General features: G+C 34.5%; 1 protein-coding gene across 3 annotated transcripts; it reads right to left on the bottom strand.

Moving 5' to 3' along the window:
* Nucleotides 1–3,285: 3,285 nt before the first annotated feature.
* Nucleotides 3,286–16,283, bottom strand: JKAMP (JNK1/MAPK8 associated membrane protein). Of its 3 annotated transcripts, none has more exons than XM_039864138.1 (7): nt 16,149–16,283; nt 14,106–14,179; nt 13,424–13,578; nt 10,783–10,989; nt 9,110–9,291; nt 7,121–7,197; nt 3,286–4,934 (listed from the first exon to the last, which is right to left on the bottom strand). In XM_039864138.1, the coding sequence occupies exons 1-7, from the start codon at nt 16,150–16,152 to the stop codon at nt 4,716–4,718; spliced, it is 918 nt and encodes a 305-aa protein (XP_039720072.1). In that variant the 5' UTR covers nt 16,153–16,283; the 3' UTR covers nt 3,286–4,715. The 3 variants fall into 3 exon arrangements, with proteins under 3 accessions (XP_039720072.1, XP_039720064.1, XP_039720082.1); XM_039864130.1 differs by having other exon boundaries at nt 14,106–14,197; nt 16,149–16,282; XM_039864148.1 differs by lacking the exon at nt 13,424–13,578 and having other exon boundaries at nt 14,106–14,229; nt 16,149–16,225.
* Between the last annotated feature and the right edge of the window lie 18 nt (nt 16,284–16,301).

Here is a 16,301-nt window from a genome sequence, read left to right as displayed (position 1 = left end):
GAAAACTATAGAGAAATTGAAACTTAGAGGCATTTAGCTTTGAATTCTACCCCATATTCTCAGTTGCTCCCCATTTTCCCAGATGTTAAGGATGGTATGAAGATCCCTGAGCAAGTCTATTATCTACAGCAGGGGTCAGTAAACTCCAGGCTGGAGGCCAACCCTGCTCCCTCCTGTTTTAATAAGGCCCAGAGCTAAGAATGGTTTTTATATTTTTAAATGGTTGGAGAAAAAAAAAAATAAAAAGAATAATATTTCATGACACCAGAAAATTATATGGAATTCAAATTTCTATGTCCATAAATAAGTTTTTATTGAAACATGGCCATGCTTATTCATTTATATATTACATATGGCTGGTTTTGTGCTACAATGGCACAGTAGCTGTGACGGAGATCGTGTGCCTCTCAAAGCCTAAAATGTTTAATCTCTGACCCTTTAGAGAATAGGTTTGCCAACCTCTGAACTATGGTGTTGATACTGACATCATATTCTCCATTGGTCACTCAAGGAGTGGGTGAACTTCGTTGGCAGTATGGCAATGTCTAAGAATCATATAGACTGAGCCAAATAAGGGAATAAGGGATGACTTCTTTGTTCTAGGCCACATAATGATGAATGAGCTCTGTTACTCTGTTACTCTGTTACTATAATTTGGAAAAAATTAAAATGTTCCCCTTCCGTCATTTAAAATGAAAAGAGTGTCACTTAACGTTATATATACATATTCTTACTGAAAATATATTTTCAGTCAATAAATTATTGATTGGAAGAATTTCAATTAAAAATCAGTACCATTTTCAGCCACCAGAATGTTTTCAATCGAACATACTGATAAATTGAAATTCCTCCTGATTTTAGGTTCCACCCATGTTTCACTCTTAACTCTAAACTGTAATCAACAAGCATTTATTGAATGCCTATTTTGTGCCAAGTATTATATTAGGCTCTGGGATTACAATAGTGAATGAAAACAGATCTAGTCCCTGCTCAAATGGAAATCACAGGTACAGAGGTTGGCAAACTTTAAAGGGCCAGATATTTTTGGTTTTGCAAGCCACAAAAGGTGTTCATAGAAACCACTCAGCTCTGCCATGGTAGCAGAATTGCCCACTCCTGGTATGGTGGGAGAATCAGGTATTATGTAATGTATGTAAAATTTCAAGTGTCATAAGTATACTGAAGGTGGGGCATAAGAACTTAAGAACCTCAGAAGGAGACTTGACCTAGTTAAGGAATCGGGAGAGGTCTCTGAAGAACTGGGAATGGAGCTGAGATCTGAAGGATGATTTCTGCTTCCCTAGCTCTACTTATGTCTGCTCCTGAAGCACTGGCACCATATGGGCTTTGGCGGACAGTGGACCTGGGCTCAAATCTCAACTTCGCTTCTTACCTATTATTTAACCTCCATTCCTCAGTTTCTCTGGTTGTAAAATACAGGTAACTGACAGCGGTAATAAAGCATTAGACCTGTATTAGGCACTCAGATCCCTAAAATCTACCACCCTCCTGAGGTGTTAAAGGTCAGCCTTGGCCCCTTGAATCACTTGGCCATCTCTGAGCCACCTGTAATCTCTTAGCTTTTGAATGTCCCTGTTGAATGGCTTCTCTCACAGGTGGACTTTCTAAAGAAGCCCTCGCTCTCTTCCAGCTCGACAGCCCTCTCCTGTCCTCTTCTGGACACACTATGTCATTGCAGCTATGCAGGTCCTGGTCCCCTCCTTCAGGATCACTGCACTAGTTTCATTAACATGTTGAGCACCTTTCGAGTCTCGAACCAGAGCAAATGCTGCTGTTAGAAGTTGAATGAAATCCAGTCCCTGAACCTCAAAGTGCACATGATGGGAGAAAGAAACAAGTGAGATGATTAGAATCCAATGGATTCCAGTGGCTATGAGAGGGTAAAGAGGGACCTCTAAGTCTTTGGGGTGTTGGAAATACAGGGATGTCTGCCCAGAGGAGCAGCAGACATGGTCTGGCCAGGAACTGCAATAGATGGCTGAGTGGAGATCTGCCAAGGGTACCAACAGACAAGAGTGGAGGACTGGCTTGTCACAGTGTGAAATACCAGACTTCATCCCGAAAACTCAGATCGTTACTTTTTGCCTTAAATATTCTTTCTTGGACACAAAAGGTAAATGAGTTCTTAGTGTATACCGAAACCAAATAGTAACCGAGCACAAATGTTTAAAGAAGTATTAAAAAGAATTGTTTTAAAATTCCAAAAATTATATACCATATACTATAATTTATATACTATACCAATTTATATACTATAACTTAGGTTACCGATAAACGATTTGTGTACTAACCAAATGTCTTAACTGGATAAATGCTCTACAGAGACTTTTTTAGGCCAAGAGATACTTTGAAAGATCAAATAATTCATATAACTGTTACAGTTATTTTTGTTATTGTGATGGAAAAAGACTTGATACAATTATCTGTATTTTGTTCATTTAATTCTGGAAGAAAAAAAACATATAGTTATAATTCAAGCAGAACCAAAATTTCAGTAAGAAATAATAATTTAAAAAATCATTTGCCCAGAAATTGTTGAAAGATTTCTTGGAAAAATTAACATCTTGACTAGAAAGAGAGTTTAGACCAAACATTAGAATCACCCGGAGAAAGTTTTAAATATTATTCTGTTTGGCCCATACACCATCATGTCTGGGAATGTTTTTAGAAATCTGTCCAGCTAGCTCCGATGTGCAGTCAAGTTGAACAAACCAATGGTTTTAGACAAATATATAACAATGTAACTTAAATTTATCAATTAACTCAAATTAATCAAGATATTTTGACTTTTAAGTTGCCTATCCAGCACTAGTTAGCAAAATTAATTACTAGAGCAATGAGAGTTATAATGCACAAGGACCATGTCAAAACAAAGTTAAGCTAGAACATGGGTAGTTTTTGTACATTTTTAATAACCACGTTTTAACAAATTATTTAGTAACATTAGCAATCACAATTGCTATGAATTGTTCTAGTCTTGTTCTTAAGAAAGCAAAAAATGCAGATATGTATTAAGTATTCTTGAAATTCTTTGCATTTAAGGACTTGTAATCATAATTATTTGTACGATTTCTTCTTTTGCATTAACATTTTTCTGCTAAAATAGGACATCAGAGGAGAAGATAACTGTTAAAATGGCTCTAAATATAGTGGGACAAGAAAAGTCCTGGTAATCGGTTACATGGCCCCCTAGACTTCTCTTTCCAGCTGAGGATTCTTTGACAACTTAGAACTTTAATAGACACTAATAACCATTCAAAGCTGTGTGAAATACATATACAACTTTTACATTTTATTTTTATTCCTACAGAAATGAACAAACATAAACGTATCAAAAAAGCCCATTTCCCAGTGGTTGGAGGTACTATAAAAAGTACAGTAACAAAGAAAAACTAACAACAAAATAACTTCAAGGATACAACTGCTGTGAATTCAAAAGGCATAAACAAAACTACAGAAAAAGTGAGTACACTTTCATAATTTGCAACTGTCAATGAAGTCTTAAAGTTTGAGATTTAATAAACTCACACAACCCCCACCAATAGCAGAAGCAATTCTAAACAACATAAATGGATAAACATGGTCAGATTATCAGGTTAAGTGCTAAAAGTCTTATTTTGCTTCCATGGTTGCAACCATAAGTCTCTTGATGTCTTCAGAGAATAAAAATTGACAAGCAGCAACACTTAACAACCACCAACCACAGGAAAACTGTTTATATGCTGTGTATATTTGTATTTTGTTAAATCTAAGAAGCCATCAATAATAAGATGCAGCCTAATTCAGATGTCAGAATGTGAAAAAAAATGTGTCCCAGAATCAAAAAAATGTGGCGTGTGTATCTATCCTTAAAGAATGAGATGTAAGAGAAAGGGAACATGTGAGTACATGCATTTATTCATTTGAGAAAAAGACACTAATCTTACTATTTACTATTTTGAATTTCCACAACTAGTATGGCAAAATACAAATGTCAGAACATTTGAGACTTTTTGAAGTTAAGCTTTTAACTATTGTTTTTCTTTACAGGAATAATCTGAAGATATCGTAAACCAAACTACCTGTAAAGAGAAAATCTGTTATATAAATTATGCTCTATTTTTGTAATAGATTAAAATACTGTATTGGTGAAAATAAATAGATAACAAAAAACAACATACTTTATTTCCATGTTTGCTAAAAGACCCCCGTAAGTAATTCATTTGACTTGAAAAACAAATTGAAAAATAACAGGCATGCATAACTGTACCAATGCCAAGGATTTCAGATTATACTTGTTAAAGATTTTAACAAAAAGTAAAACAACACATTGCTAAGTACACAGAAAGATGATTTTGCTCTAAAGAATAACTAAACTGTTGCAAGAGGCAAGTGCTTCCTAATAGACCGAATAGTGTCATATAATAGTGTGCTCTAAGTGTATAGTGTATTATACTATGCAACAGAGTATTATAGTGTTTTGTCTTTTCCAAGTCTAATCATCAAGTCTCTTAGGTCAAAAAACAAAAACGAAGTCAACAAAAACATTAACATATATTGACAATGTTATTTCCATGTGTGACAGAAAAGTACTAAAACTATTTTTTATTTCTTTACTTTTTTATTAAGAATTCTTCAAAAAAAAAAAAGGAATACTTCTTAGGTTTAGGTTTTTGTTTTTTGGTTTTTGGTTTTTTTTTTGTGTGTGTGGCATTTTAGTGTCCATTGGCTCCTTCTGAGAGTATCCGTGAAGGTTCAGTAAATTTCGCAGTGAACAAATAAAAAAGGGCTGGTGTGGGTACCAAAGCCAAGAGGGGTAAATCTTGCTCTAGTTTATCCACTCTGGAAATGGAGATTATTCCATACGCATGAAGTAACCAGTGGCTGAAGAGGACAATGAGTCTTTTCTTCCTGACCAGGAGATCATAGCAATTCTACATAATTTTATAAAAGAGAGAAGAGAAAAACAGATTATCTGGCTGAATCAGCTAGATAGTTTATTACATTTTATTTAAAATGTGTTATTTGTTTTCATATAAAATCATACTGTCAGAATCGTGGAATGTTTGAGCTAAAAGGGACCTAAGGCATCACCCACTCTAGCCACTACATTTACAAATGAGGAAACTGAGGCTTCCTACCATCACATCATACAAGCACTCAGAGGCAGCACCAGGTCAGGAGCCCATGTCTCTAAATTAGTTTACACCACCATCCGAGCCTGGAAACACTACAGTTTCTTCTGAAAGATATGACTAGGAGGGAAACTCCACGTTTTTGCCCTGATCACTGCAACTGAGTCTATAGGTGAGAAACAGGAAGTATATACACCCAAATTCTTTAACCTCTAGCATTCCTGGAGTCTGCTGCCTGGATAATTAGAAATGAGCAGAAATAATATGTGACTACTCTGATTTCTTTTTAATCTTTATTTTAATACAGCTTTACAATTATACAGAAATTACAAGGACCAAATTATTATAAAATATCTGAATGTGCTAATAAACACACTAAAATGTAATTTGCAATAGGTTACCAGTTTTCTCTTACTAAATGGCTCATCAACTCACCTAAAGCTAGACTGTCTGTTCCTGATTCGGGTCCCTATTTCATAAACAGTTTATATAGGAGAGATTCCCAAGGGCAGAGAAACAAGTTTCAATCTAACGTAACTACTATCTATAGTAGTTATGGGTAATAAAAATTCAAAATCTTCATTTTATTCGAGGGTCGAATCATTTTCCCCCTCAAATCTTTACCTAGGGTTGATAAACATGCCCAAACTAATCTGCTTATCTTCTTTAATTAAACATACTACAGTGTTGATTAAAGATTACAAAGGAGAATGGGGATAGTACACAAATGAAAACATCTGAATAATCACCAAAAAATATTGTCTAGTTCCTCTACTATTCTACCTAAAAGTCATTCCCTCTCACTCTTTCACTAATGTAATAGAAAAATAGAGTACCAATAGCAAACACTCCAGCACTCCAAAATAGTTAACTTACTTTCTCTGGGTTGAGCTTTATTTATGTTAAGAATCATGAGAAAGTACATTGACTGTAGTGGGCAGTTGAAGACAGTGCATAGGCACTAGATTAGCAAGTATAGGATGGAAGAGTACTAAGGCACTTTTATTCCTTAGAGGTTAGCCTCAAAATAAAGAGATCTTTCTAACAGTGGCCTTCCACTGAAATACTAAAAATACCATATGATTTCGCTTATATGTGGAAGCTCAAAAACGACATAAACAAACAAACAAAACAGAAACAGACTCATAGATACAGAGAATGAACTGGTGGTTGCCATATGGGAAGGGGTTTGAAGGTTGGGTGAAAAACAGGAAGGGATTAAGAAGTACAAATCAGCAGTTATGAAATAGACACAGGACGTAAAGAACAGCATAGGGAATATAGTCAATAATATTGTAATAACTATGTATGGTGCCAGGTGGGTACTAGACCTATTGGGGGGATAACTTCATAAATTATATAAATGTCTAACCACTATACGGTATACCTAAAACTAATATAAAATATTGTCAACTGTAATTGAAAAATAAATAAATAGAGGAACACAATAGATATCTCAAAACAAACAGTATCAGAACTAATGTTACTAGTAATGTTATTTCCAAATCATCAAAATATTAAAGATATTAGAGGGCAAAAATAAACATCCATAAGCAAGAAAATAAAACTGGGGACAAAATATAGAAGGGTCTGGAATGTAAGATGTAATTATTGATGACAGTGTTGCCATTGTAAAATAAAGTGTAACATTAGTTCTATATATGATAACCCATTTTTTTGCTTCCCTCAAAAGTGTTGTTTCAACCTTTCAATAATTCAATATTTTCTATGTGGGTAAATTATGGGAAATAATTTTTTTCTACAACATGCTAGACAGTTAAGCCTGAGTACTTCACTAATTTTGCAAGCAAATAAGGTCCAGTACACAATCTTTTATAAACATAACCAAATGTTGAGTGACATCAATTAGCCAAGGATTACTAAAATGATCAGCTGTACAATGTCGTATCATATGAACTATTTTCCTAGTCAATTGTCAAATCTATAAAAAAAAATTTTTAACAAAAGAAAAAAAGATTTCCTACCTCTATTTCAGAAGCTGACATGTACACAGCCAGAGTAACCAAAGATAATACTAATATAATGTATGGGAAGGCATAATCTGAAAAACAAACATTGGTATAATGTTAAAAATTAAATACATTTTCTGAATGAACCATCAAAAAGAATCAAACAATATAACTTTCCCCAAGGTCAAAAACATTCTCCACCAGTCCTGTGAGAGAATCAAGCCCTAATGCTCTAAACGCAGGGGTCGGCAAGCTTTTTATGTAAAAGGCCGGAGAGTAAATAATCTTGGCTTTGCAGGCCATACAGTCTCTGTCCCAATCACCCAACTCCACAGTTGTGGGAGCAAGGCAGCCAGACAATACATAAATAAATGGGCATGGCCGTGTTCCAATAAAACTTTATAAACAATAAAATCTGAATTTCATGTAATTTTTACATGTCAAGAAATATTACTCTTCTTTTGTTCCCCCCAACTATTTAAAAATGTAAAACTATCTTTGTTCCAGCTCTGAAGAGCCCTGCCTTAAGGCATCCATTGAATGTAAAGAATTAACTTCTCTCCTATGCATCTAGAATGATACTAGTTATGTACCAAATTTGGAAGAAATTAGAAAATAATTACTCGAATAATTTTCTGCGTTATGTTGAACCTCAGTTGGGAAAGGCTGTAAGAGTAATTCAGCTTAAATTATTCTTTAGAAAAGTTTATACATCAATAAACCTCAAAGGATAAATAGATCATTCAGTGCTTTTAATGTCTAAAATTCTATAAATTTCTACAGCAGTCTCCCCTTATTCACATGGGATACATTCTAAGACTCACAGTGGATGCCTAAAACTGTGGATAGTACCAAACTCAATATACATTGGTTTTTTTTTTCCCTTTATCTACACACCTATGATAAAGTTTAATTTATAAATTAGGAAAAGTAAGAGATTAACAACAATAACTAATTAAAATAAAACAATTACAACAATATACTGCAATGAAAGTTATGTGAATAGCTTTGGGGCCATTATCAAAGTGAAATATGGGTTACGTAAACACAAGCACTGCGATATTGCCAACAGTTGATCTGCTAATTGAGCTAAGTGACTAACAGGAGGGCAGCATATACAGTAACAGTGTGGGTACGCTAGACAAGGGGATGATTCACGTCCTGGGAAGGATGGAGCAGGGTGGCATGAGATCTCATCACAGTACTCAGAACAGCACTCAATTTAAATTGTATGAACTGTTTCATATTTTCGGACTGCGGTTGACCTCAGGTAACTGAAACCACAGAAAGTGACACTGTGGAGAAGGGGGGACACTACTGTACTCCAAATACAGGATAGTAATAATACTTTAAGCAAATTATTTTTCTTACAAAATACCACCTTTCTCTTAAACTGATAGCACGCTAAAACGGACAATTTGAGAAAAAAAATCTTGAATTATTTTTCATACAATTCTTTTAAAACAATTCAATTCAGGTTATGAAACCACTAATCATTCTACATTGCAGTGAAATCCATTTGGAACAATTTCAAATGTTTCAGGATGCAGAGGCCAGAAACTGAATTATCTATAAAGGCCTAATTCCAACTTACTGTATCTAAAAGGTTTTCATAAAGGAACTAGAAATCTAGGACTTAACTTAATGGTAAATAGTATTCATTATCAAGAGTAACCTCCATATTTTATATGCAAAAACCAGATTTTTGTTTTTTAATTTATACAGGGTTTTAAAATCTTCTTATTTAGGTCATAAGCTTCAAATACAAAGTATTCTCTAAATATAAATCAGTTTTGATTAGTGCCACTAATTTCTTGAGACTTTCTAATCCACTCCAAGAAACCCTGATTTTTTTATAAGGCTTATTATATGTTTTAGCAAAAATATATACTATGGATTATTTTCAAGGATTAAAAAAAACTATTTTTTAAAAAAGCTCCAAAATTATACTCAGAGAAAATACTGTTTATCACATATGATAATAAATGTACTCATCAAACTTACATAAAAGGCCTCCGCCAACTGCCTGAAGCACAGTTAAAATTGGGAAGAAGTAAAGTGCAGCATAAATACTTTTAAATCGATCGGACTTCCCCAGCCCACAGGCAATCTTCTTTACCAGGAGTGGCCGGAACAGCATCATTAATACCAAGCAGAACGCGTAATAGATAAATACAATGGTGTACCTATAAAATAAAATAATTGTATTAGCAGAAATATGTTTTAAAATATTTTATCATTGATTGTTAATTTAAATTAAAGATCCTATAAGAGTTTTAAAAAGTATATTAAGTCTACCCATTGAATATTCATATTGGTGGAAGGTTGGCCAAAAAGACTCGTACACCGCTGGAAAGGGCACGTTGGTTCCTCTCCAGGAGGCAGTTTGGAAATGTAGATCCAAAATCCTAAAAATGGTTATATCCTTTGATCCAGCAATTTTACTTGCAGAATTTTATCAAAGGGAGATAATCGGGGATACACAAAAAACTTTATGAACAAGGTTTTTATTGGATCACATAATAAAACTCAGCAAGAAAATAAATATTCAGCAACAGAAAACTGGTTAAATTTTACAGTACATTCAAGCTGGAATATTATACAGCCATTATTTCATTAATTGAGGCTGAGGGTATAATTCTATGAAATAAAAAAAACTTTATCAGTCTTTTACACATAAATGTTAATCTTATATACATTGAGATACAGAGAAAATAATATCTATACATGGAATAAATAATTTGTAGGCCTTAAAGGTAGGAAGATGTAAAAGATTTTCATACCTTTATATCTGGGTCTTATTTTTTGAAAATTACCTTTTTAACATATGTGCATGTGTATTTTTAATGCTTAGTGCTATTAAGAACTTGCTTAAAAAGGATGATTTCATTGGCATATTATATAATGAAAACTTGCTATTAACTATGAGAACATAAATATCAGACTCTTCTATTAAACCTTTACCAAGAAAAACCCATCAAATGAACACCAACAATTAACAGAAACTAAAAATGAAGTAGTCTGGGATAATATTACACAGAACCTTATGAATTTGATATTTGTAAAACAAACATTCTGATGGAAATTACAAACATTTGGGGGAAAAAAGAAAGAGAACATTACTCAAGCACTTGAATAATTCCAGCTACTATTAGGTGTTTCCTATATATAAGGCATTGCACTGTACTTGATATGTGCACATTTATTTAATCCTCACAATCATCTTATAAAGGATCATCATTCCCATTTTATCATGGGAAAACTGAGTTATAAGAGGCTCTGAATATGTTCACGTTAACACAACAACTGGCAGACCTGGGATTCAAACTCAAGCTGGTCTTTAGCTCCAAAGCCCATACTCTTTTCTGTATGTCAGATATTGCTTCTCTGCTGCATATCAAAAAGGTTTTTCTTATAACTCCTTTCTTAAGAAACATATATGGCTTATTTTATGTGTTTATACACACTTTCTAAACACCAACACAAAAATACTTTCACTTTTATTATACCAAGATGTATTTCTATTTTCTCCTATCAGGCTATGTATCTCTTAAGAAAATCATTTCTATATATCTTCCCCAGTACCTAGAAGCCATTTTACAATGCTTGATATGTTGAAATAAGTGAAATCCATAATTATCATTTTTGAAAAAATGATCTCAAGTCTAAATACTTACAGTGGGTAGACAGCTTCGTGAGTACAGTGCACTGTGGTAACATAGTCTGGACTTGGGTTGTAAAGCATTGTGTACCAATCAGAAAGCATCAATACTCGACATGAACGGATATAAAGAACACCAACTGGATCACTCACAAGTAAGGTGATGATAGCTGCCATACTGCATTCAAATAATGCAGTGATGTGTTGGAAAAGTGCACTGGAACTAGTAATACAAAAGAAGCACAATTACCAAAAAAATTTTAGTGCTGAATGGCTTTAATAAAATCTGGATATGATTTAAGATATGATTCTAAAAAAAAATTTTAACTGGTAAATCCTGAAAATAAAAATCTAAACAGGTAAGAAAAAACAAACCTATATGAAAACAACTTAAGAAGAGTTTAACCTTGTTTACAAAAAAGGGATATACATCCCAGATAATGCTGTGCCAATAGTATCTAAATGCGTAGAAGAGCAGAAATTAGATCCACATTTATCTACAGTATCTTGTCAAACTGCTACCAAAACTTATTAAAGTAATTTAGGCATCTGTGATATTAAAATTTAAAGGCGGTAGGTGGAATTAGGGGGAAAAGTTATCTATAAAGGTTCCTTAAGGAGGTGACAGTGAAAAAAAGGTTGAGAAACATTGCTATAGCCTCAGACAGCTAGGCCTCTGCTTCCTTGATTTAAGTGCAGCATCTCAGGAAAATGCAAGGGCTGGTCCCTGTGTTCCTTGCTACCAATTTCCTAGGCAAAGCATAGTTATGCGAACTCCTTTTAAAACCCGCCTCCTTTCTTGCTTAAGCACTGATCACTGCTCTGCCCTCAAACCAAAGCTCTAACCTCTCCTCCAAGGTTCTCCCTCAAAACATACCTGATGTGTTAGTTCTGATGCATTTGGTGAGGTACCTCTTATCCCATCTTTTTTCTTTGAGCTGAGAGGTTTCAACAATTAACTGAGCATTTATTCTATTTAGCTTTAGTATCACATCTTTCTCGCCCCCATCTCTCATCATTCTATAACAGAAATTAAAAAGATGAGACCTGCTTTTAAAAAAATCTATTTATATATTCTGAGAAACAATGAATGCTTTCCCAACATAAATAATCACCGTGGATTTATGAAGTAGGATCTAGAAAAGTGCTTATTCTATTTCCATCTAATTAGTTTTTTTCACTTCCATTCCCAGTACTGGAGTCTGGCCATCACTGTTTCTTGGACAACAGCCTTCTAGGATGTCTCACCTCTAATCTACCCTCTACAGGAGTTATCTTCGGAAAATATAACATCCAATGATGCAACTTCTCTAAACCCAAACCTTCACCAATAAATCATTCACTTGGCAAATAGTAGCCGAGTGAGCATCTTTCACTTGCCAGCTGCTGTGCTGGTCTTGGGAGATTCCATGGAGAATAACAGAAATGGCCACTGCCTGCCTGGAACTTACAGTCAGGAATGGGCCGAACGTTAAATGAGGAAACAAACATAACTAACTATAAATTGTGTCGAGTGCTAAATATAAAACGAAAACAACAAAATGAAGAGTGCTATTAAGAAAGAAAAATAAGGGGGACATATCTACTTTAGATTGGGCCAGGGAAAGCCTATATGAGTAGGTATAATTTAAACTGCTATCTGAAGGGAAAAAAGGCAACTAGGTAAAAAGTCACAGAGAAAGAAGAGAATATTTCAGGCAGAGAAAACAGTGTGGAAAGGACCTAAAGCGGGTAAGATGCTGAGAAATTAGAGGAATGGAAAGCCAGTAGGGTTGAAATGTACTAGGGTAGAAAGTGGGTCTTCATTCCCAGTAGAATAAAGTTCACATCCTCATCAAGAACATTAACATTCTGGCCTCAATCTACCTTTTCCACTCTCCTTTTTAACACCTTCTTTTCATATGCAGTCCCCATTCTGACCACCCAAACTTCCCTTCTTCCCACAACAGATTACACATTTCATGCCTCCATGCCATTGTTTATGCTGTTTCCTCTGCCTAAAATGTTCTTTTTTTTTGAAGTTTTTCAGATTCCACCAGGCATAATTTATCTCTTCCATTCTTTGTGATTCCAGAGCATTTTATTTATAATCTTTTTTATACACTTTGTTTATACATTTTTAAGACTGATTTATATTACAATTAGTTGTATATATATTTGTCTTCTCTACAAGATTATAGCTCTAAACCATGTCAGTTATTTTTGTATTTCCTCTCCTGATCTTCTAAACATAAAACACAGTGCTGAATAAATGTTTGTTGATGTAATGTGTTAGTATAAGTTTTCATAATTAGGTTGCAGCTATATCATTTTAACATTATAAGAGATTAGTAGTATTAAATTACAATATATTTGCTCTAGAACAATAGTTTGTAATCATAAGCAATTCTTTGTAGAAAACCAATAAAGATTATAATTGATAAAATTTAAAAATACATTCTTTCAAGATCAAACAGATATAGTATACTTCCTTTACTAATTACTGAGGCATGCCCTATCATTAAATTTTCTTGCCACAGTCAAAAGTAATCAGAATATAAAGCAAAAACAGGTGTACCATTTTTAAAATAACAGAAGTATAATTACTTGATAAGGTCTTGTAAATGATAATTATTCCAATATCATTCCATCCAGATACATTCATAGAAAGTGCTAACCTCTTTTTCCCTGAGTACCACTCAATGAAGAACCAATGTAAAACAAGAGGAAGCATAGCCATAAATCCAAGATAGAGCCAATCATAAAGTTCTGGAGACTCTGTGCAAGGCTGACAATACTTCTGTGCATTTGTTCTCTGCCCTCTTGGGCACACCTACAATATGTAAAAACAATATTTTATGTACAGATATTATTTTAGAATATTAACACCTTCCCCTCAAAAAATCATTCTATAAGATATCCCATTTGAGTTTAAATATGTTTACATGTGTGTCTTTTAGAAATAAAAAAACAAAATACATTGTTTTTGCCTATATCCGTAAAATGCTCTTAAAGGATTTCTTTTACTAATTTACTGAAACAGTAACATTAAACAAAAAACTTATTAATATCATGTAAAAATAATTGCAAAGTGTTCTACATTTATGATGTTAAGTCCAAGTCACTGTACTACATCATTAATAAAAAATAATTAGAAGTTACTATAAAATTATAAAATGTTTAAAAAATTGCTATTTGTGACTGTCAAGATTATAGACAATCAATATGACAACAAAGATTTTATTAATGCTTCCATATTCCTTTAATGACCAGAATGGAGAAAAAAGATATTCTACATGTGAAAATACTTCAAAAGCCAAAAGATTTACAAATGAAATAATACACAACATTAAGACTTACCCCACATTCTCCATATATTTCAGTTGAGCCATTTTTAAATAGTAGGGTCTTCCCACAGTAAAGTCCAAGGCATGCTGGTTGAATATCGACAGCTTTTTAAAAACAAATGCCAGTACAGTAACATCTTTTGTGATTTAAAAAAATTATGCAATAATAGTTGAATATTTGAAACACAGTTTCAAGTAAAAGATGGTATGTATTATAATGACAAGTCTTAAAGCATTTATTTTAAAAATTAAATTTCTCCTTTTACACTGTGACACTGCAGAAAGTTACACTGGAACCTCGTTGTTCATACTGTTCCTTATGATTAAGGTTCTCAACCAGCAGAGCGGGGTCTATCCCCAGAACTCAAAGCCTAATCTGGCATGACTCCGATGGCTCCAGCCACTTCCCTTTATTAGATGGTCTAGACCTCTGAAGTTCCATTGTTAATTTTAATAAGAGAATTTGTAGAGAATCACTACTTTTCATTTTGCTCAGTCAGGACATTATGTGACACACACATAGGTACAATCTGTTATCACCTTTCATTATATAACATCAGGAGGGCAGAAAGGACATAATTTCAGAATAAAGGGAAAACTTTTAAGTAAATAAATTCACCTTTATAAAAAGCTTATTACATTGTCCTAACTTCTGTCATTTTTGTCAAGGACAGGTGAAAATTTCATCAAAGCTGTATCAGTGGGCCACAATGACCAACATTTGGAAACCACTGCCTTAGAATCAACTACCTTGATCTTAAGCCTCAAAGAAAACAAAAAGCAGCTCTTCTTTACAAGAAAAATTCAGGGCCTACAGATTGTCTTTGATATCATCAACAGGTAGAAGTTATTGGAGGATTTTTTTCATCAGTGACATGTTACCCTTCATTCACTGATTCATTTATTCAGTAAACATGCATTAAAGTGTCAGATTCCACTAGTTAGGGACCACTAAAGAGCCACAGAGGAACATTACAGAGTCCTTGCTCTCAAGAAATCTACAGCCTAGTGTGGAATAAATCCAAAAGAACTGTGGTCAAATATGAATTAATTTAAGAATTATATATTTTATGATTATTCTTGAACGATCATTTCCCAAATTCTTCATGAATTAACAATCTAGAGACTGCCTGGTCCACAATGCCCTTTCTCCTTTCAAATTCGAGTAGACTTTTGATTTCTTTCTCCTTGTGCTGCTGAGAAAAAACAGAAATAGCACTGACTAAAATGCTTCATTTAATATGTTCGCTTTCATTAAATTTCTGAATTTTTAATAAACCCAGGGGCTTCTTTACCTTACTTGGCACTTAGTTTTAAACCAACTGTAATCACGATGTTCTAAACTAATAGATGGAATGAATTGCTCGAATTTTTTGAGAAGGTATAAGTTAAAGAACTGGAAGCTTTTTCTGTAAGGGCTTTGCACCTATTAGATGCTTAATAAATATATCTGAACGTAAATAAGGTGAAGTTTCTTAAAACCCAAGGCCTGAAAACCAGTATGATAAACTGAAAGCAATAGTTTATCATCAACCAAACAAAACCCTGACTCCCAGTGTCCCTTCACTTTACTCTTTCATTTCCTTTAGTAAACTAGGCCTAAAATTTTGGCTTTTTTTGCAACCATCTTGCCTCCTTATGAACGGTCCTATCAACTATGTTAGATGCCGAAGCAGGAGACAATAGTTATGCGGCAATTAGCTTCTGCTTCCCTTACTGTATTTCTGCACTCAAAAATGTGAAGTCAATCCTCATGAATGTTAAATAAACAAAGGTACTGAAACAAAGAGACAGAGTGACATTTCGAACAAAACAACAAAGGCTTGGCCTTACTCCCAGCACGTAGCTGGCCTCCCCTCTGCAGCTTGTCAGGATCCAAAACTATCCAGATCCTGGGAAGAGTCTGGAGGAGGCCTGGCCAGAAGATGGGTGGGAGGAAGGGGCGGGGATGAGCCTCTATTTAGAAGCGGCCTGCCGGGCCGAGCCCAGAGCCAGCAGCAGAGAGAAGAAAAAGGGACTAAGACAAACAGTTCCCTGGACCCCGGTGACCACTCACCCATTGGCCGTTCTTAAGTTCCCCTGGAGAAGATCCAGGATCAGCGGATCCAGCCGCAGCGCCCGGACATCCGGGCCACAGCCACCTCGGCGGCTCCGCCTCCTGGTAACCCGGGTGACCATGCCGAAGCCCCGCCCCTGACTCGCGCTTCCT

This window comes from Pteropus medius, unplaced genomic scaffold (genome assembly GCF_902729225.1).
Source record: "Pteropus medius unplaced genomic scaffold, Ma_sr-lr_union100, whole genome shotgun sequence".
NCBI lineage: Eukaryota > Metazoa > Chordata > Mammalia > Chiroptera > Pteropodidae > Pteropus > Pteropus medius.
Note: the sequence above shows the minus strand (reverse complement) of the source record. Positions and strands in the feature narration are given on the sequence as shown.

Bases quoted from the DNA above. Each gene is read 5' to 3' on its own strand.
- JKAMP (XM_039864130.1), bottom strand. The intron at 10,990-13,423 runs GTTAGCACTTTC...TTGTATTACTAG, and splicing joins TGGTACTCAGGGAAAAAGAG to TTCCAGTGCACTTTTCCAAC. The intron at 4,935-7,120 runs GTAGGAAATCTT...AAAATTATGTAG, and splicing joins TGTCAGCTTCTGAAATAGAG to AATTGCTATGATCTCCTGGT.